Raw genomic sequence first — 22,543 nt, 5'->3', positions numbered from 1 at the left:
GGTACCTTGGTGAACAGAGAGACTGCATCTAAGCTGACAAGCAAATCATCTTTGCTTGTCAGCTTAGAAGAACAACGCAAGCAGCCGTCCTCAGGTGAAGAACAGGTTTGTCGGAAAGACAGCGTCTGAATGAGACGCTCTCTTTCCGACAGACCTGTTCTTCACCTGAGGACGGCTGCTTGCGTTGTGGCCGAAACGTCTACGTGACTTTACCGAAAGAACCAAGAAGATGAATCCCTGCAGTCACGAAAGCTTCCAATCGAAATTTAGACGCTGTTCGTAAGTGCAGACTGTTCGTAAGTGCGGGTGTTCATAAGTGGGGGTGTTCATAAGTAGGGGTGTTCATAAGTGCGGCTGTTCATAAGTGCGGGTGTTCGTAAGTGCGGGTGTTCGTAAGTGCGGGTGTTCATAAGTGGGGGTGTTCGTAAGTGGGGGTTTTCGTAAGTGGGGGTGTTCGTAAGTGCGGGTGTTCATAAGTGCGGGTGTTCGTAAGTGGGGGTGTTCATAAGTGGGGGTGTTCGTAAGTGCGGGTGTTCATAAGTGCGGGTGTTCATAAGTGCGGGTGTTCGTAAGTGGGGGTGTTCGTAAGTGGGGGTGTTCGTAAGTGCGGGTGTTCGTAAGTGGGGGTGTTCGTAAGTGGGGGTGTTCATAAGTGCGGGTGTTCATAAGTGGGGGTGTTCATAAGTGCGGGTGTTCATAAGTGGGGGTGTTCGTAAGTGCGGGTGTTCATAAGTGGGGGTGTTCGTAAGTGGGGGTGTTCATAAGTGGGGGTGTTCGTAAGTGCGGGTGTTCATAAGTGCGGGTGTTCGTAAGTGGGGGTGTTCGTAAGTGGGGGTGTTCATTAGTGGGGGTGTTCGTAAGTGCGGGTGTTCGTAAGTGCGGGTGTTCGTAAGTGCGGGTGTTCGTAAGTGGGGGTGTTTGTAAGTGGGGGTGTTCGTAAGTGGGGGTGTTCGTAAGTGGGGGTGTTCATAAGTGGGGGTGTTCGTAAGTGCAGGCTGTTCATAAGTGCGGGTGTTCATAAGTAGGGATGTTCATAAGTGCGGCTGTTCATAAGTGCGGGTGTTCGTAAGTGGGGGTGTTCGTAAGTGGGGGTGTTCGTAAGTGCGGCTGTTCGTAAGTGCGGGTGTTCGTAAGTGCGGGTGTTCATAAGTGCGGGAGTTCATAAGTGGGGGTGTTCGTAAGTTGGGGTGTTCGTAAGTGGGGGTGTTCATAAGTGGGGGTGTTCGTAAGTCGAGAACTTCCTTGGGGTGGGCTACCCCGCTCTAGAAACGTAAGAAACCGACCGGCGACCGCTCGGCAAAACTTCGGCTCCGCTCGGCAATCTCCGGCCGAGTCGACGCGGAAGCGCGAGGGGGGAGACCCGAACCCCAGCGCGCGCCGCCGCCGCATTTAGATTCCGCAGTGCAGATGAGGCGCATCGTCGAGCCCCGAAAGAGGCTCCAGCAACCCGATTGGCCGCGCGCTGACCCGCTTCAGCCAATCGCGCGAGGGGGGCGGGAAGACCAGACGCGCGTATCCGTGTTAGGGAATACAAAGTGAGTTGAAAAGGGGGTGGAGCCAACTCGTCGCCCCTCCCCCTCCACCACCCCCCTTCCCCCCCCACTCGGATCCCCATTGGAGCCAGCGGTGGTGGCGATCTGGCTCCGTGTGGTTGGGAGTCGTCGGGAGCTCCGTAGCTGCATGCGTCCAACTCGCCCACCACCCCCACCACCACAATCAACAACAACAACCACCACCACCACTAAGCCACCACCCCCCCCACCTCCACCATCAGTCGCTGGGTTTCGGTAACGTTTTGGGCGATTGGCACTTTTAAGTAAAAAAAAAACGTCGCGCCTGTAAGTTCAGAAGAGTTTGGCGAAGGAACGCCACCGATCGCGAAGGTGAGAGAAGCGTGTGGTTGTTGTTGTTGTGGTGTTACGTGACTTGTACTTTTACTGGCAAAATGTGCGAGTCTCTCGTGTGTGTGTGTGAAAAGTTCGCCGCGGTTGCGAGCGAGTTGGGTTTTCAGTGTGACCCCCCTTCCCAACCCTTCCGTCGAAACTTTCAAAGTTGTTGCCAGAAGAGCCGACGTGTCCGATACGAGTGACACGTGAATAAAACCCCCTCGGATGTGTCGAACAATGATGGAGAAGGTGGTGGTGGTGTTGTTACTGTAGTGTAGTATCCTACAAATGTGTGACCGGCTTTGGGTTTTCACATCGTCAAAAGTTGAAGTTGGCCAAGATGCCAATGCCCTCTTGGTCGCAATGACCTTTAGCGCAAAGGTTTTTTCGACAAGACCACCTTGGCCTTCATGGATAACAACTACTTTTATTTGTTTGACCGGCTAAAAGGCTCTTTTTTTTCAGAAGCGACCTGGCGATCACAAGTGATGATAGCCGAACGGAAGTGGCTTCATCGTCGTGGTGTGCAAATGTATAGCAGCCAAAATACTGTAACTCTGAATGTGTTTACGTTGTTCTGAAATGTGGAGGAAAAAAAACCGGTGGAGTCTGAGAGAAAAATCCACGCGATCACGGAGAAAGAGGGAGACACGAAAACTACAAATATACAGCAGCAGGCATCAGGGTTAGGGGTTGAACCCACAATCTCCTGTATACCAGGCGAAGTAGTTAACATCTCATAGTCATCGTCATGATGACAGAGACACGCAAACTCCAAATATACAGCAGGCATCGTCAGGGTAAGGATGGAACCGACGACCTCCTGTATACCAAGCTAGGTAGTTAACATCTAGCCACCGTCATGATGATGAGAGAGAGACACGCAAACTACAAATATACAACAGCAGGCGTCAGGGTTAGGGGTGGAAGCCACAATCTCCTGTATACCAGGCGAGGTAGTTAACATCTCCTAGCCACCGTGATGATGATAGAGACAAGCAACCTCCAAATACACAGAAGGCATCGTCAGGGTAGGGATGGAACCCACGACCTCCTGTATACCAGGCGAGGTAGTTAACATCTAGCCACCGTGATGATAGAGACAAGCAAACTCCAAATACATAGAAGTCATCGTCAGGGTAGGGATCGAACCCACGACCTCCTGTATACCGGGCAAGGTTGTTAACATCTCGCTATCTTGTGAGCCTTCCAGCTTTATTTCAAGAACGTAAGAACGTTACAACATGAAACAATGCTAAAAGGTACGAGAAAGATGAACTAAAACACTTACAAATAAAACACTAAACCATCCCCCATCCTACCAGGCAAAGTCCACTGAGGTATTAACTTTTCAAAGCGACCTGGCACAAATGAAAGCTCAACAAAGTGGCTTATTATTTGGACGTTTATATCAGCAGAATAATCTAAATAGTCTATACACGCATGTTTCTAAGTGTGGAGGGGAGAAAACCAGAGGACCCGGAGAAAAAAATGTAACGCCACCAAGGCGAGAAACATGCAAACTCTAAATATATACAAAACATGGTTCGGGGTCGAACGTCCCTGGGTTGTTCCAATGAACGTGTCATCAGTTAAATCTTGAGATGGTTAACACTCTCTCCATGTTTGTTTATGATGCCTTTGTTTGGTGAAGACTTCTTGTCAAACTCCCCGGTCTCTGTGTGCTGGCTTGATGGGATTCCTCGTCTCAAACTTTGATCAACCAATGTGTGTGGTCTTCATTCTCAATCGAATTCACTTGCCTTCATCTGCACCTTGAATGTATGCCGCTGTGATTTTTCGGTGATCGAAACGTCGTGATCTATTATTTTTTCTACCTACGTGACTTTACCGAAAGAGCCAAAGACTATGGATTCCTGCAGTCACGAAAGCTTCAAATCAAGATAGAGGTTGGGTTGTACGTTTATTGCAGTCTGAACTGTTTGAAGATAACACTGTTATTATTTGCATATACTCTGTATACAATCTCTACTCTGTATTTGGGGAGGCCTTATCTCTCTTACCCTCTTTATCACTTTAAACAGATCATATATTCTCTGTCTTCATTTTAGGAAAGCCATATTTCCAACCCACAGCTGTTTATAGTCCCAAATGTGTAGAACAGTTTAAATATTTAAAAAAACTTTGAACTTCTCTTTTTCCATTGATTTAAAAAATATATTATTTTGTGAAATTTCCCCTCTACATTTCTCATTTCCTTCTCATGCTCAACAAGATGAATGCTAATTGCTGGTCTCTCCAGCATTATATAGTCCAAGATTGGTGTCTAGATTCGAAGTTAGCTCCTTTGCTTGACAAAAAAAATTGTTCGTGTGAAAATAACATTGCATTTTCTATGACTCTCTAGGAAAGTGGCCCTCTAACTAGAAATATAATGTTATAGCATCTATTCTGTACGTACATATTGACATGAACATTTGTTATGTAGCGAGTGAAGAAGCGTTGACGGTAGTATGCACTCACACCGGCTTTCGACCCGGGGTTACCTAAGTTATATTCCTGGCAGCAGCTGTGACATCAGTGGCAAGTAATAACTGAACCGGTCCAGGGCACTCCTGCTTTTACCAACACGAACTGATGACCATCGTGGTTAAGTACAGACCTCGTAATTTGTATGATATGGGGAGGTTATCATCCAACAGTTGATTGACCAAAGGCTGTAAAATATTAATTGTTACAGTTCTTGTCACGTAGCATGTAGAAACAAGACATGGGTAATAATGCTAGTTGTGATAAAACCAGTAAGGGGTGAGTTGTTTGCATTTTGTCATGGCATTTAGGTACAGTAATACAAACATTTTAAACACAGGGAGGTGGACAAACGGTCAAAATGAATTCGTGAAATAATATTTACAAAACGAATAGAGATGTTTTTTTTACGTTGTGCCCACAGAAGATATCTTTTTTGTTATTCAGCTAATGCACACATCTTGTGTTGTATTACTTGTGTATCAAAGTTTTAGTTTTATTTCTTTGCGTGAATTTGTCTTCAGAGGAAATCTACTGCAACCCAATTTGCCACATTTTTGTCTGGCTGTTCATGTGCGGGGTGTGATGTTAGGTGTACAGTAAGATTTTATCGTGTTTCTGAAAAATAACCTTAATTTGCACAGTACACTGTCATAACCATAGCGATGTTCAATCCATTTCTGGATGAAGCCCGCTCAAAGCCATCAATATCTCTCATGCATATAAGCTGATCTTGTTAATTCATCTCCATGGTAGATATACTCTTGGACTGGCTCTCCCTTGACTGCCAGTCCATGGTTGTTCTCGATCATCATCCTCGACCATGATTTGCAAACATCTGCATATGTTAAATTTCGATTTAAAGCTTTCGTGACTGCAGGGATTCATCTTCTTTACCGAAAGAACCAAGACGATCTGCATATGTTATCTGTTTCAGCACCTCCATTTCATCCATGCCTTGCTTCGGCAATATTTAATTATGAGTATGAAAAATGCATGTATTTCCAATCTTTCGTGTATGGTTAAAGGAAGCATTGAGTCAGGGCCGACCACGTGTCTTCGTGGGGAAGTATTTCTGTGCTCTTAAATCTTTTTTTTGGCAAAACAATAATGGTCACAATGCAAATCTGACTTGCTGTGTAGACAACAATACCATCCGACATTTGTATAATTTAAACTGAGGTTGCAACTCGGTTACATTTGATTTAGTACTGTTGATATCCAGAATGTTACTAAGTCTGTGTAGAAAGTGTGTTTTTGTTGCTGTATTCCGCAGGATTATCAAAACAATCATTTCAGAGTTCTCAATTCCTGAAACTTGACACTGGTAGACATAAACCATCATAAATAATCTAAAATTTTCCTACAAGTCTTGCTTTCATATGTTTAAAACAACTGCATTTATTTAACATGTTTCATGCCATCATAAAAAGGGAACTTTGCAATGTTATTTTCAGAACTAAAATAGAATGGGGAGATAGTCGTCTAGATCACAGTACTTTCATCAACACAACTTTAGTGGGCCATGCTTTACAAATCGGTTGTGTAGACAATTCCACTCTTTAATATCGTAAATCCCCAATATTGAAGTTGCACATACAATTCGGAGTAACGGAACCACGTTTGAATTTGCTTTCACACTTGACGGCTATATACAATGTCTGTTGATTTTTTTTTGTACGGTAGGATGGACGCAGACAAGGTGTTGCCAAGTGTCCATATCAACAGCAGCAAGGAGGACACTGACCACAGGAAGAAGCGCTTCACAGTACGCCACGCACTCAGAGCTCAGTTAAAGTACAATGTGTTAGTTGATTGGAACTAGTATGGAACAATGAAATTTACCATTTTCACAGTGCAGTATGTCGCATATCCAACTGCCACTATTCCATCTAGATTTGAAGCTTTAGTGACTGCAAGGATTCATACTCTTTGGTTTTTTCGGTAAAGTCACGTTGGTAAAAAATCTTAAAAATAAATTAAAACAGTTTAGTTGTTTTCATTTATTTTCTTTTTTATCGACGTGACTTTACCGAAAAAAATAACAGTATGTCTCCTTGCAGTCACGAAAGCTTCAAAGAGTATGCCACTTCCGTTATTACTCAACTGCTCACACAGTGCAGTGTTTGTCGTGGTGTCACGGTCTTTCTCTCTGGTATATTCCCAAATTCAGTTGCTTCGCGTACATCAATTGAATGTTCATCTCGCGTACATTTGCTTTGTTCTTGCAGCGGTTTTGTTTTATTTTCTCCAGTTGCCTACATGTGCATGGTTTAACTGTCATTTTCTTCAGATGTTCACAACATCCAAACTTTTTCATGTAGCCGACTATACCTCAGTCGCCAGTAGGTTAAATATGCGACATTGTAATGTACCAATAGCAGTCACCTCTTAAGTTCCTGATGGATTATTTTTGCCTTTAAAACAAATGAATGATATATCATGGCCAAAAAAATATCCCTGAGAATATTCTAACCAACAAAGAAACTATTGTAAAATGTACACATTTCAGCAACAATTCACGTAAACAATTTTACTGGGGCATGCTTAGTTGGTGAATGTGGCCCACTAAGAAGCCATACATCTCGCATTACTTGGTACTGAGCGTGTTTTTTGTCGTGTCGCACTTTTATAGGTGTACAAAATGATGGTGTGCAACGGAGGACAGTCCTGGTTTGTGTTCAGGCGCTATGCAGAATTTGACAAACTCTACAACACTGTGAGTCTTTGTATCTTGTTGAAGACCGCTTCCCGTACACTTGTCTTAAAATGAGGAAAATCACATTGAACAAGTGCGAAAGATGACTAAAGTTCGAAGCTGAGAGGAAGTGGCTTGGAATGGATTTGATTAATGATAGCATTAATACTGTCCAAAAAACTGTATGACCTCAAACCAGTGTCCACTTCACCACATCATACCCCGAACCCTTCAGCATTAAAAAAAAATCTTTCTGCCTGTTGAGATTGTTTCTCTTGCAGCGTTGTGTGAGTCAAATGCGTATTTGGCGTTCACGAACATTGACATTTTGGAGCAATTCATGTTTTGATGGCGACACATGTTCCTTCTAATACTCAAATATATCAGTTGCATGCTTTTAATTCGCATGGAAAATATGAAAAGTTAAAGTTTTTATTATTTTTTTATTTTAGTTAGCAGGCAGATTAAGACACCACATGACAGAGAGCATTTCCATTATGATTCATTCAGGAATTTTGTGGGTTTTGTATTAATATGCCCATGTGGCTCTTGTGTTTTCTACAGTTAAAGAAACAGTGTCCAAATATGACATTGAAAATTCCTGCGAAGAGGATTTTTGGCAATAATTTTGATCCAGGTACAGATTTCATATATAATATAAAACCATATTTTCATTTATATATCAACTTATTAGATATTACTCTAAAATTAAGTGTTTCATTAACTTTCTGTTAAAACATGTGGTTATTTCCAGCACCGTATATTTGTAATGTATACTTTGATGTCATGGGACCTCCTTTGCCAGTACCAAAATATGAGAATAGGTTTTCCCCTTATTTCTGGCAACAAAACAGGTGTTAAGGTGTTAAAACACCAAACTGAAACCTTTTACAAGGAATCATGTCTGCATTAACCACAATACTTGTGGTCAGAATGCAAACAAAAACATACTCTGATAATATATGCATTGTCTTTGAAACTGCTTGGTCTACACCAGAGACAGCTTTCTTTGGAGCCTAGTCTTAAAACGGTTTTAGACCAGAGGACGCCAAAAGGCGTACTTATACTTTGACGTGTTTACAATATGGGTTCCTGATCCTCAACACATTGTGTGTGTGTGTAGACTGTGTAGGAATCTGGTCAGCTACAGTAGTATCATGTACGGCAATGCAAAAACAAGTCTGCTTAGATTCCAAAAATATCTCGCCTTGTGGACACACCTCTTGAAAACCGCGCTGACAAGAAATAAAAAACATTGAAACTAATTTAAAGACACTGATTTCTTATACGTGTGATTTTATGCTTGTATCATGGCCTTCAAAGTTAATATTAATGATTGCATCCAATACATTATTACACCGGATTGGTAGCGTTTCTTTGAATTTCCATTAAAATTTTTAAACATTCGAACAAGTGGATGAACAAATAAAAAATGTTCTATTTTTTTTAGACACATTTTTACATGCTTTTAATAAGAATGTTGGATTTTTGTTCTAATGTAAGTATGTCAGCATGTAAAGATTGCCCTTTCCACCCAATGATGGAATGATTTGTCATGGTTAGGGTTTATAATTTGATTCGAGAATATTTTTTTTTTTACAGTGTGGTGCATGGAATATCACTCGTGGCTGCAAGTGTCACATGAACCCATTAAATAAAATATAGAAGTAATAACGTTTTTTTGGGTTAGATCGCGTAATTACAAATGCACCGTAAACCTACCTCCACAGACACAGCCAATTGATAAGATTTGTCACGTGACAAAAATGTGCCAATTAGTTACTCCTTCAGCACACCAGTACTCATATACTTTAATTTTATTTATCTTTAGCGGCCTGCTTACCTATTCTCTGCACTCCTATGGTTTTTTTTATTGTTTGTTGTTGAAACTTGCTGACCTACCTCGACTGGACATCTGTGAAAGCGACCTTCATAGTTCATCCGATTCCTCCAGTATATAAATAAATATTCTGATGCTGAAACTTACAACATTTACAATTTTGAGCACGACTTTCCGCTGGCAATTACAACCAGCTTCATCAGGCGATTGCCAGTATTGTGAATAAGTTTTCTTGTTTCCGGTCTTAAAATAGAGTAGTGTGATATCTTCAATTAGAGAGATCTCTTGTGCACCTCCAAGTGCGAATATCCCAGGAGGGTTAATGTATTCGCATACGTGAAAATGGATTAAAGTTAATCTGAAAATATGCACGACATATTATGTGTTGGGTTGCAGTTGGGTTTACACAACATTTATATTTACACGATCTAACCCAAAACAACCTTTATACGAATAATGTTGGTCACGAAAGCCTACGTGTGAAATATATACAAGTAAAAATCAATTCGTATCATTAGCGATACAGACAGATTTTTGACCATAAATCGAAGGATTGTTAAATATCTACTCCACATTTTTCCCAATGGAACTTTTTTTCTTCCAGATAAGTCTCTGAAGGTTTTTGCATTTCCCCAGTTTCATGCCTCGATATGAACTGCGAGGGAGGGCACAATATCAATAATAAATTATGATTATGAAAGTGTTTATCCATTATACATTTGTTATATAATACAGACTTCATCAAGCAGCGTCGAGAGGGGCTCGAAGAATTCATTCAGAAGTTAATGAGCACTCCAGAGCTTTGCCAGACGTAAGTGCTCTCCTCATAGCTTTTAATATTAGCAACAGTACTATGGACATTTGCATACGATGTTAAGAACCACCTTTTGCAGCAGACTGGTACAATAACTAATTGAACTCTAGAATTCTGCTGTGCTTGGTTTGTTGCTGTGCATGGCTATATAAGTGCAGAGTGGCTATAAAAGTTCAAAAATTAACTTGTGTTTTTCTTTGCATTGTAGCACAGATGTCCAAGACTTCCTTAAAATGGACAACCCCAGAAATCAGCCAGACTTTCACGACGTTGGCATTCACAGTGACATGGTGAGAAAAATATTTTATTGGAAGTAAAATGTTACTAGCATAGAGTCCTCTTAATTACACTTAACTATGAGATATTGTGGCACACGGTCTGGCGTTGTTTGTTCCTTTTTAAATCTTTCATCACACGGTGACATTTTGTGATTCTAAATTGGTCAACATTAATTGATTAGTTTGAGACCTAAATCAATACCTGTTGAGAACATCCTTGTGCTAATGGTAATTGCAGAATAGTGCTTACAATCCATCCAAACCTTCCTCTCGACATGGAACGTAAATGAATTTTCCACAAAATTGTAAATGCATATTGTATGAGAACACGGTTTGAAGTTTGTGTGTTCTTGTGGTTACTTTACAGAACAATGGCTCTGAAGAAATCAACCTCGGCCCTTCTGGAGACCCGCTGTATGTCTTGTGCTTTAATATGATGATTTTTTTGTGAAATTTTTAATATTAAATTTTAAAGGTTAGTTTACATCAAACTTGTAATTGGTAAAATTGCCTAACCGTGTCCTTTCTGTATTATAGGGCCAAACCTTCAGACTTTAATTTCCTGAATGTCCTTGGCAAAGGGAGCTTTGGCAAGGTAGGTCCCGTGCACGATTGCATTTCCACATCTTTTATTGAAATGTAAGACGACAAAACAATACAGTTAATATCATACAAAACACTCGGCATTCTGTCAATGTCACACATTTGTCAATACATCTCTTTCATAGGTTTTCTGCCTTTGCGATGAGAATTTCATGACCCTCTGCGTGCATTCACATGCATTGTATCTTGGAGGCGCCAGCTTCAGCATTGTAACGCGAGTAAACCGCTTTTCTTTCCTGGTTAGGTGCTGCTTGCAAGGCACAAAGTCGATGAGAAATTCTACGCTGTCAAAGTGCTACAGAAGACTGTTATATTACAAAAGAACGAGGTACACGGTGAATGTAAAAAAATCCGACGTAATATTTGTTGTTGTAATGCTAATATAACCACTACACTTCTCTCTTTAACACGTAGGCTTTCGCGACCAATATTATTCATGATAAAGTTTTTGGGTTAGATCGCGTTATTTATAAATGTGTCGTAACCCTCCACCACCTGACACGGCCAATCATTTTGGCGAATTGCCCGATGATGCTGGATGCAATTACCAGCGAAACGTCGTACTCAAAATTTTTTTATGTTGTGGTTTCACTCTTCAACACACCGGTGGGCTAAATTAGTGAACTATTTGTCTTTTGTCAACGTGACACTATTTTTGCTGATTGGCCGTGTCAGGTGGTGGATTGGCCGTGACAGGTAAGCTCGAATAATTCAGAGATCTGGATCAATTTGGGGTGATGCGGGGTGTAATATTAATGACGTAACGTGACGGCAGACGAGAGGAGTTTCACTGTTTTGGTTTTCCACAGCAAAGGCACGTGATGGCTGAGAGAAACGTACTCTTAAAGAACTGCAACCACCCTTTTCTAGTCGCGCTCCACTACTCCTTCCAGACGAACGACAAACTCTACTTCGTGCTGGACTATGTGAACGGCGGGGAGGTATGCTGCTTCCGCGCCTTGCGTACGGTTGTAGAGATCAAGGTGCAGCCCTGCAATTGCTTGCTCACTCACACCTCTGCCAGAGGGAAGGGCTTCCGCTAGATGGAGTTGTACAGAGCCCCTCTAGAGCAAGAGTCGGCAACCGAAATTACAAGAAGAGACATTTAAAAAAAAAATTGGTACAAAACGCAGCATTTCAAGAACCGCGATGCATGGGAATGCATGCGTCGCGTCACGAGGCAGTCCGAAAAGAGCTGCATGCGTCTCCGGAGCTATAGGTTGCCGGCCCCTGCTCGCGAGGGTATTATGACCTTCGTTTCCACACTGTCCAAATGTCTTGGAAGAGGTACCTAGAGTAAGACCCCCACCATAAGTGACCTACCATCTATACTGTTGGGTGGACGCAAGTGTATGGGGGCGCGATTTCATAAACCTGCCCATTCAGAATCTGCGTATTTATTTATACTGGAGAAATCCGAAGAGTTTTAAAGCTCTTTTTCACAGATGTCCTAGAAGGGTGGGAGATGTCCAGTAGGGCAAGAAGAACATTTCAAACCGGCAACCTCTGGATTGCAAGTCCAGTGTGCTAACGTATGTAGAACTTATTTTGCACCATACGTAGCCAACCGTGCTCATCAAGGTGCAGCCCATGTGTAAGATACATAATACAATCCATCAGCGGGAATCGTACTTCCTTTTGTGGTCCCTTCTGGCTCTTGCTGAGGTGTTGCGTCTAACCACTTTCCGCACAGACATGCTCCTCACTTAGCCCTGGGGAGCCCACACCTCCAACAGGGTGGGATGTGGAGGAAGGTGATGAATTTGACACCTCTGCCAAAAACACGTAGGGAGATCTTTGGCCAAGCTAGGAGGTGGTTTTTAAAATACCACCTAACGCCTGTGGGGAAAAAAATTAAACACTCGCGCATTAATGCTCACACCTGTGCACGAAGTAGCAGTGCTTTGCGAGTGCTGAATCACAACACATTGGATTCATGACATTGTTTTGTATGGGTTAATGAAAGGCATTTATCACGTGTAAAATTCTTGTTTTAACTGCCTGAGAGCACGTGCTGTGTTTGATGAAATGGTCACACCAGGAAAAATTGAGGAACATTGCAGTATTATATTTTTTGAATGCCTTTATATTTCTCACAAAGTATATAATATTGAGATAATTTTTATTACCGTACATATTTATATTACATACACTGTTAGCGAGTAATCGGTGTACATCTTGACATTTTAAATAGGTGCGTGTTTATTACAAGTATTGCAAAGCATTCCAGAATGGTTTCATTGGAAAGCATGTCATCGTCATCGTTGAATACACTTAATCGACAACTACCGTTTTAATATTTCATCAGGAATCGGTTATACTTTAATAAGAAAAAAATTACTTTTGCACACATCCACTGTGGATTTTAGCCCTTGATGGTTAGAAAATTGCTTGTAAATTGGGATACATGTAAATTTGACTAACATTTTCCAATGTGCAACATAAAACGTCACGTACGGTACAAGTGTGCTAACCTACTGCAATACATTCCAATTTGGATTTATATGAATGTAAATGCGGCCGAATTCTCGCAACGCCGAAATTGCTTTTGCAATTTGATAAAAATTCTAACCTCGCTTTGTTTTGAGCACAGCTCTTTTTCCACCTACAACGGGAGCGCACGTTCCCCGAGCATCGTGCTCGCTTCTACGCAGCCGAGATCGCCAGCGCCATCGGTTACCTGCATTCCCTCAACATCATCTACAGGCAACGCTCGCTGCACACTCTCCCCGCCGAAACATCGCACTCTAGTACAGGGGATCGGCAATCCACGACACCGGAGCTGCACACGGCTCTTTAAGAACCGCTGCGCAACTTTATTTATTAGGGACCACCGTGTCGTATTCACATGCCATGGCGCCGCGGTGGCGAGGTGTTATCAACCTCGCCTGGTATGCAGGAGGTCGTGGGTTCGATCCCGACCCTGGCGCCTGTATATGTGGAGTTTGCGTGTATCTTCTCCCCGTGGTCGCGTGGATTTTTCTCTGGGTCCTCCAGTTTTTCCCTCCACATTTAGAAGCATGCTTTTGGAGTATTTGGCTGCTATACATTTTCACGTGATGAGCCATTTCGTGGAGCTATCATTTGTGGCCAGGTCTCTTCTGAAAAAGATATATATAGCTCAGTGGGCCTTACCTGGTGAAATAAAGAGTAAAAAAAGAATTTAAAAAAAGTTTTTATAGTTTTTCATTGCGGCTCTTGACATATCGATTTGTTTGCACAATAAAAAATGCCTTATTTTAGTTGCCGACCCCTGCCCTAGTGTTTTATTGTTGAGCGCTGTGATTTGAATCCGTGTATGTATGTTGAACGTCTTTCGCGCAATATGTAGCCAATCATGGTAATCAGAGGTGCGGAGGAAGGACAACAAACTAAACACAAAAAAAGCAGCTCTAAATAAATGAGTTTTCAATCTCGATTTAAAAGAGCGTAGCTCCAGTGGCTGCCTAATAGGCATCCCATGCCCTTCTTAGATTCCTGTCGACTTGATGGCTGCAGAGAAGCCGAATAAAGTCTCTCCACTGTTTTTAGTCTAGTACTGGTTTGAAACAAGACACTAATGTGTGTTAAAAGCATGTGCAAAAAAATCGTAATTTCCTTAATAAGTGCATTGTGGTCCTCTTAGATCACCACCAAGAAGAAATTTAGCAAATGTGATCGACTGACATCCACAGTGATAGACAATTGTGCACCTGTTTTGTCATAATTAGGATTCATAAGCACAGTTTTTATTCAGTTATGATGTGTTTTCCTCGTCATTTGATACTAGTACGAGCTTCATGGTTTTATTCAATCTTGATACATTATTGGTGTATGTTCATTGCATTGTGTCTAACCAACACATCCTCGATCATCCTTCATTTATCGTTCCCTACACTTGGGTGTCTATTGCCATGGTGCATCCTTTGTCTATTGTCACAGGGCATCATTTCTTGGGTGTCTGTTGCCATGGGGCATCCTTTCTTGGGTGTCTGTTGCCATGGGGCATCCTTTTGTGGGTGTCTATTGGCACAGGGCATCCTTTCTTGGGTGTCTATTGGCACAGGGCATCCTTTCTTGGGTGTCTATTGCCACGGGGAATCCTTCCTTGGCGTATATGTCCGCCGAATAACGTGCACACATCAGCATGTTCTCATACTCTAGAATTCTTACTCCCATCGTCCATTTAAAGTTGAGCTGTTTGTAAAATAATTTTGTTGAAGAGAGGCCCTCGAGCAAATTACCTGAATAGCCAATTATAGTAGTGGTCAGAAACAGCCAGTTTTGATCCAGGTTACGGATGCAACTTTAATGAGAGGACTGAAATACTCGCTTTATAATACTGGTGCCATTTGTTACCTTTGTCACGTGTGCCATGTTAATGTGAATGTGTGCAAAGGTGCTACTGTTGAGCTTTAGTAGCCTCGGGAATGTCTGATGTATTATCAGAATCGCTATTTAGACTGCAGCAGGAGGAATCCGATGAGCTATGAAGCTCTTTCACAGGTGTCCAGTATGGGCTGTTCAGCAAGTTGTCACAGCAAACAATACGAAATACGATAGGAGTGCAAAATATGCAAAAATGGTAAAGAAGTCACTAAATAGAAATGAATTAATTACATAAATCCAATTTATCAAGATTGGGCAAGGCAGCAAAAACAACAACACACTAAGATAACACACAGTCGTGGTCCCTCAATAAAATTTCACATTAACATTGAGCTATCATACACAGATAATGATCAAAGTTACAAATCATCAGTATCCCCATGCAGATTATTTTTCAATTTTACATCTCGTTCTTCCCGTTGGACATGCGTACCTATGAATGTCAAGTTAAAGGATTCACTGTAGTGGTGCATGCGTCTGAAATTGCATTGCCCTCTGAAACGTTACAAATTATTTATTAAGGCTGTTTATTTATTCTGTATTCCAGGGACCTGAAACCTGAAAACATTCTGCTGGATTCTGAGGTACGTTGGTGAACATGATCAAATTCACATTAAATAACATGCTACAATACCGCCGGTTCAGAGTTTGCTTGCTTTAACAAATGCTGCGAGGTAATTATTGGTCTTGAAAACCAATAGGATGATGGACTGAACATAGTTTTATTTTTTATACTCTATGCGGAGATATTGATTGCGTTTCTGCTTGTATATATGAGAGTATACAATTTCCGCTGTATTTTAGAGGGCCGTCAAATGTTACAGTTGATTCCGTAGCATGTTTAAATTAAGTAGGTATTTGTAAATTTCTGAAATTGTGAAATACTTCTTTCTAAATTTGTTTTTAGGTTGGTTTACGTTAACTATGGACGATAAAAGTTTTGCGTAAATATTTCTTAAAACGGCAGGCTAGGAACAATTTATTTAATTAATTCACCTCATACCAAGGTACTTAGCTGCAGTGCATTATTTGGGTGATTAACCAATTTTTTTAATAACCACAAAATTCACTAGGTCGATATTTGTAATCCCATTCTCAAAGTGTGTTTGCCACATACAGAGAGAAATGACCATAAAAATGAATACTTTTAATAAAGCCCCAGCTATGATTCCCATGATTTGTACGAGGCCTTTAATTGGCGAGGTGTTAACTACCTCGCCTGGTACACAGGAGGTCGTGGGTTCGATCCTGACCCTTATGCCTGTATATTTGGAGTTTGCATGTTCCTCCTTGTGAGCTATCATTTGTGGCCAGGTCGCTTCTGAAAAAGAGCAATATAGCTCAGTGGGCCTTGCCTGGTAAAATAAAAGGTCGTTAAAAAAATTGTTTATAAGTTATTTATGTACCTTCCATTTCCCATACTCCCCAGGGGCACATCAAACTAACAGACTTTGGGCTTTGCAAAGAAGGCATGGAGTCAACGGAGACTACGACCACATTCTGCGGCACTCCGGAGGTAACCGTGTGGTTCAAATAGACGTGCACGGATGTCATGATTACCATTTGAAATTAGGCATGCAATGTTTAGTTTTAATCAATACCAAACACATTTGTCACTAACACTTCCCGCGAAGGAGAATAAAATGTATAAGGGGTGTCGTTTCCGGCATAGCTTGACCATCGATGCTTTTAAGAAGAGCCACTACCAGAGATTTTGTTATTTATGCCTGTGCAGCACTGGCAACTCAATATCAACAAGTTTTTTTGTGCTACATCAAAAGATACTGCCTTGGTGTAATATGGTTAGCACACTGGACTTGCAATCCAGAGTTCGCCAGTTGAAATTGATCTTCCAGCGCAGCAGCAAAAACATTGGACGGGTTTCTCAATCCCCCCACCCCCCCCACCTTTGTCCACCTCAGAAGTGAATGGGAAGGTGACGTGTAGTGGGATGATACAGTGTGGGCATGCCCACCTCGTTCAACGTTCAAGTCGTCTGGAAACATTCCCTATAGAAGATGTCTAGAACACGAGAGCTCCCAACTTGGGCTCTGTAGAGCTCCCTTTAGTGGAAGACCCTTCTGTTTGCAGTGGCATGAGCAAGTAATTGCAGGGATGCACTTTTTTTGTTTAGTCTTAAGGAAGCAATAGACTCCAATGCAAGGCCGTAATTATAATATATATTGGGGGGGACACAACCCCCCCCAATATTCAAATATGCTCAAAATGTCCCCCCCAATATATTGCTATAAAAATATATTTTTTAAAATTATTGCGATGCAATGTAAATAAAAACAACAATTTTTTAAACCTTGACCACAATATCTGGACTTGTCTTCATATAACAATGCATAGATTTCTGTTAATATGATTGTGGTTATGGTTGTGCTTTATAATCCCTAATCTCTGCCATTATATACAATGAAACAAGAAAATGTAAAAAAAAGAAAAACATCAATGTAATAAAATACACTATTAGACATTATTGTAAAAAAAATCATAAAAAGTCCATCCTATGTATTAGTGAATTTTTTTTATATTTTAGGCAGGAAATGAGTTTTCAAATTGAGATTTTTTTTTTGGGGTGTGGGACCCCCAGACCCTCTGTAAGATTTGGTCCCCCCCCAATGTTGACTCCATGGCTACGGCCTTGCTCCAGTGTATTGACTTGTTCTCTCCCCTGCAGTATCTCGCCCCAGAAATACTGCGCAAGGAGCCGTACGACAGAACCGTCGACTGGTGGTGCCTAGGGTCCGTCCTCTATGAGATGCTGTTTGGCTTGGTAAGTCCTTGACACCATTGGAACCTGATTTTCCAGTACAAATATGATAATTGGTTTTTTACCCTTCTATCTGGCAACAAAACTGACACCTTTTTTTACAAGGAGTCATGTTTACATAGACCACAATACCTGCAGTCATAATGCAAACAAAAAACATAACTCTGATAATGTGCACTATCCTTGAAGTTGATTGGTCCACACCCGAGACAGCTTTCCTTAGAGCCTAGTCTCACAGATGACGCCTTTTGGCGTCATCTGGTCCAACCCATGTGAGACTAGGCTCTAAGGAAAGCTGTCTCGGGTGTGAAGTTCTTGACAGTTGCCCTGTAAATGTTTAATGTGTTAATGCCTCAACCAAGTGGGAAAAAAATGCACAGTACATTGAATTACATTCTGTGAATTATACCCCCTTGATATGAGAGTTCTTAAATACGATGTAAAAATATATGGACAAGCGGACGTTATCCTGAGGTACTATTTTATTGGTGTAGTAACAAACTTCGTTCATTGTTCGTGGGTGTGGCCAACGTAACTCAATCATGCATGTGCTTGTGTACGCGTCGATAAGTATATGCATGGTTATGCGTGAATACGTGGATGCTTTTGTGCCCTTGTGTGAAGTATGATGTTGAGCCATGGCATTCATTTTCTTGTGAGCGATATCTATCAATTGATGTCTTAACTAGTCCTGGGTTTCCCCGAGACTCGACTCGGCGTTAAATGTGTACCTGATGTGGTGTGTAAACATCAGTGCTAGGGAGACAAAGGTGGCTAAGCATGATGCTGTACACTGCCTCCTTTAATACGTGCTCATTAACAGCACTTGTCCTGACAGTCTGTTTAAGTTATATGGGTGGTCTTTGTATTTGCGCTCATGTGCATTTTGGTGTAGGCCTAGTGCTGACAGCTGTCCGTCAGCTTCCGTACTGCTAATAAATGCATACGAGGTCCAACGCATGTTGGGAAGCAAGCGTCACGTGATCAACGCCACGTGCATTACGTTTCTTCGTTGCTGTACGCATGCATTGGCCCGATTCTCGCAGCCTCCGTTTTACTGCCGCGACGTGCCAACGATGTACGACGACATCCTGCACAAGCCACTGCTGCTGAGGCACGGCAGCCCCGCCGCACACAACATCCTGGAGGGGCTGCTCCAGAAGGAAAAGCGTTACCGCCTGGGCTCACACAATGACTTTGTACGTTGTGCGCCACGTGCACTACACCTGCAAATCAAATGTAATCATTTGTACGTTTGGTAAACCGTGGTATTTGCCTGTCACAAAGGGGCTCTGTTTAACGGTCGAGCATAATCTGCATTAGTTGCATAGTCACGGGCAATGTTTGCTATGTGGTTTTACCCAATTAGGTAATTTGCAAGTTATTTTTTCAAATTTCGACTTAAGGCGACACTCATGGCCTACTGTTTATATATATTTTTTATGTCACGGAATCTTTGGCGCCCACTGTCAATTCACCTCCAGTGATTAACCAGGGTGGTCGTGGGGCTTGAACGTTCTACGGCTCCAGGTCACTGCACCAATGTTGTGCAGTTTTTCAACATAACGGTTGTTCGATTACGGAATGGATTATCAAAGTTATGGAATTGGTAATCGTAAAGAGTATCATTTTACTAAGGATTGAACACGGTGCGCTGCGAAGCCATCCAAACTGCACGGCACATCCCGCTGCGATTGGTCGCGTGACAAGCGATTAACTTACAAAATATATTTTTAAACACTTGCAGCATTTTGTCATTCCACCACTTAATGAAGGCTACCACCGTAGAATGTTGGTCATAGTCCTTGATTGACTATACCGGTCAGTATCGGTTAAGGTTGGTCAACCATAAAACCTACGTTTTTTTCATGCGATTATTCAAATGCTAAACTTGTAAACAAAATTAACTAGCCCTGTTCAAGACGATTCGTTAAGTGCCCTTTTTATTGAGTAAAGCAGAACGCAACTGTGCATGTTTTAAAGCTGTCCCGTCTACCAGGTAATGGCCATTAAAGCCGGTGCAATTGGTTTCCGTTCAGGTTTTATTAATGTCGATTATTCAGTCAGGGTGTGTGCGCTTCGGATACCATTCCTCCGTTTGTGCTTTATTTACAGGAACATAGCATCACATTTTACTGTAAAACACTTAACATGTTCATTGGTGTTTACCGTTGTTTTTTTCTTGCAGAAGGATATTAAGCAGCACGTTTTTTTCATCTCCATCGACTGGCTGAAACTGGATGCGAAAAAAGTGGTGCCACCCTTCAACCCAAAAGTGGTAAATTTATCCTCCTAATTGAAAGAGTGCACAAATCATTTGCATGTCATTTGTAATTAAAAACACATTAGCACCATTGTACACTATTAAGTTAGGACTCAATATAATTATACTTGTGTTTAAAAATATATATAATTATACTGTAATGTGGACCCTGTTTGCTGTTTTGAAAAGGATGGGCCCGATGACCTGCGTCACTTTGACCCGGAGTTCACGGAGGAGTGCGTGACGGCTTCCATCAGCCAGCCCGTGCGCGTGAGCGTCAATGTGATCGAGGCGGACGATGCCTTCCTGGGCTTCTCGTACGTGCCACCCTCCAACTCCTTCCTGTAGCCCCCTCACCCCCCCCCCCAGCCGCCCCCTTGCGCATATCCAAGATCTGATCCGGCCCCTGGAACATGGACGCTGTTTCAGCAGCGATGTTACAAAAGGCTGTCACATATTCCCTGTTTACTTGTCAATATTTTTTGTATTACACCAAAATCTCACTGCACTGAGGAAGATGACACCATGACACACACCCTTGTATTTTTTGTTTATATCTCAAATGTTGTGTTGATAAAGGCAAAGGAGGTTAAGACTGCCAATTAACGGAACGTCCCACTTGAATGCTCATTGTGATATGCCCCTTTATAACTGGGTTATTAAAGTGCTTCTAATGCTCATAAAAAAGTGCATAGGAAGATGCGTAGGATGTGCGTGCATGCTTCAGCTTGAGCGTGTCTAACTTGCGGGGTTGAGGTATAATGTGCTCCTGTACAGCTCAAAGTCGTCTAAATGCACAATGTGAGGGGGGGCGGTAGAGTGTGCACTCAAGTCCTGTGAGGCGTTTATTTTTGCAAAGCAGTGCTTTGTCAAAGTTTATTAATGATCACATGTTTCAACTATTTCGGTTGGTAATGTGTAGAATGTTGAACAACTTTCTTGTCTGGGTCATGCAGATAATGCTAAATAAGTTGTATTTGATTCGCTTTGCAAACGTATTCCACATATACTGTTAAACGTTTAAATTTCACGTGACGTTAATATGTAAGATATTTGAAAGGTTTACCAGCAATTTAAGCATTTTCAATTTTTGACGATTGGAATGTAATATGCCTCCTTTTCGAGGGTTTGATTTTTTTTAAAGCATTATATATAGCACAAGCTACACAAATAAGTTGAGACTCAATCTATTCCATTGTAGAATTTCTTACGTTCTGTACCACAATTGGCATACAGTTAAAAAATATTACGCATTTATATTGAATGTAAAGAAAACAGTAATAGTTGCTTTTTTTATATATATAAATGTAGGGTACGTTCAATATTGTTTTCATTGGTTGACGATCTTTTAATATTCCTGCTATGCTTCATGTTTTTTTCAAAATATTATGATTTATGGTGGCCAAAATGTTTTGATTAATTTCACTTTTCCAATTAACAGGGAGAGATTATTGATATTTTCATGGTCTTAGTTTCTTTGTATCGTACTAATGTATATTTAATGCTGAAGCTCATTATGCCAGAGAATTATGGTGGAATCACAAACGTTTGAGCTGACAATCACTGTATCATAAATGCATGATAATTTTAGGCTTTGAAAGGGGCGATTTGTGGAATTACATTAATATTTTTTTATCCATTTATGTATACTATATGTGTGATTATTTTAAATTCTCGATGGTTCTTTTGACGGTAAGAGTTTGATATTTTTTCACATTTAGATGGTTTCAACAAAATACTGTTTGAAATGGGAACGGAAAACTTAAGTCCACAATATTGTACGGTTCTACAAGTGGAAAAATATTACGCATTAATGTGCCTTTCACACATATTGCAAGCTGGGAGAGCCCCATTATTTGGGGAAACAGCTGTTTTTGTCTGAATGTTTACTAAAACCAAGCATTTAATAAACTCAAAGACTCAGCTCTATTTCAATATATTTTTTTGCTGTGTAAGTTACACAAATGTGGCAAAATTGACCGTGTGCGCATTGTGATCTTGAATTCCTTAAATTCACACATTCGGTGCCTTACTCACTCTCTATACCCTGTTCGTGACAAACTATAGTCATGATAAAATAGCTGTAAAAAAAAAACCTTTCGACTACGAGTGAACCATATTCTTGAGTTACTACAAAATACCTGTAGTATTGATGTATTTGATTCATTTACAGACTTTCATGAATCTCCTTCATCAAGGCCTCACTCGTCATTGGTCATGAGAGTTATTTGACTGTACCTCATTACGCTGGTCAGTGTGCTTTGGTCGCTAATGTTGACAGTGGCCAGGAATAGTACTGAGGGTCACCAGGTAGCAAGCTAAGTGGTTACCACTTAGCTGTTTTTTTCCCAGTAGAATTTGGTTTTATAAATCCATCCCTCCTGTGCCATGCATGCAATACAGACTATCCCACGTTTATGATTATTAACAAAAGGTGGCGTGACATCGCAGTGAAATGTTTAGTGTGAATCTCTGCATGGAGAGTGTGTGACCAGTGGTTTGTGCAGTCGTTAAGTGATTCTAC

The 22,543-nt window shown here is 41.3% G+C and overlaps 1 protein-coding gene across 2 annotated transcripts; it reads left to right on the top strand.

Annotated features, from left to right (window-relative positions):
- Positions 1-1,610: 1,610 nt before the first annotated feature.
- SGK3 (serum/glucocorticoid regulated kinase family member 3) lies at positions 1,611-21,942 on the top strand. 2 transcript variants are annotated; one of them, XM_061554172.1, is made up of 17 exons: positions 1,611-1,883; positions 6,063-6,144; positions 7,012-7,095; positions 7,639-7,711; positions 9,650-9,725; positions 9,937-10,018; positions 10,374-10,420; positions 10,544-10,601; positions 10,854-10,937; positions 11,419-11,550; positions 13,203-13,315; positions 15,525-15,561; positions 16,407-16,493; positions 17,664-17,759; positions 18,803-18,955; positions 19,945-20,034; positions 20,209-21,942. In XM_061554172.1, the coding sequence occupies exons 2-17, from the start codon at positions 6,064-6,066 to the stop codon at positions 20,365-20,367; spliced, it is 1,452 nt and encodes a 483-aa protein (XP_061410156.1). In that variant the 5' UTR covers positions 1,611-1,883; position 6,063; the 3' UTR covers positions 20,368-21,942. The 2 variants fall into 2 exon arrangements, with proteins under 2 accessions (XP_061410156.1, XP_061410157.1); XM_061554173.1 differs by having other exon boundaries at positions 1,611-1,884; positions 6,059-6,144.
- The last annotated feature ends 601 nt before the right edge of the window (positions 21,943-22,543 follow it).

The sequence above is a fragment of the Lethenteron reissneri genome, chromosome 19, assembly GCF_015708825.2.
Source record: "Lethenteron reissneri isolate LAM-NWPU_2019-01 chromosome 19, ASM1570882v1, whole genome shotgun sequence".
Taxonomy (NCBI): Eukaryota; Metazoa; Chordata; class Hyperoartia; order Petromyzontiformes; family Petromyzontidae; genus Lethenteron; species Lethenteron reissneri.
Note: the sequence above shows the minus strand (reverse complement) of the source record. Positions and strands in the feature narration are given on the sequence as shown.

Excerpts from the sequence above, each read along its gene's own strand:
- SGK3 (XM_061554172.1), top strand. The coding sequence starts at position 6,064 with ATGGACGCAGACAAGGTGTTGCCAAGTGTCCATATCAACAGCAGCAAG. Across the intron at positions 16,494-17,663 it reads CATTCTGCGGCACTCCGGAG|TATCTCGCCCCAGAAATACT; the intron begins GTAACCGTGTGG and ends TCTCCCCTGCAG. Across the intron at positions 18,956-19,944 it reads TGGGCTCACACAATGACTTT|AAGGATATTAAGCAGCACGT; the intron begins GTACGTTGTGCG and ends TTTTTCTTGCAG.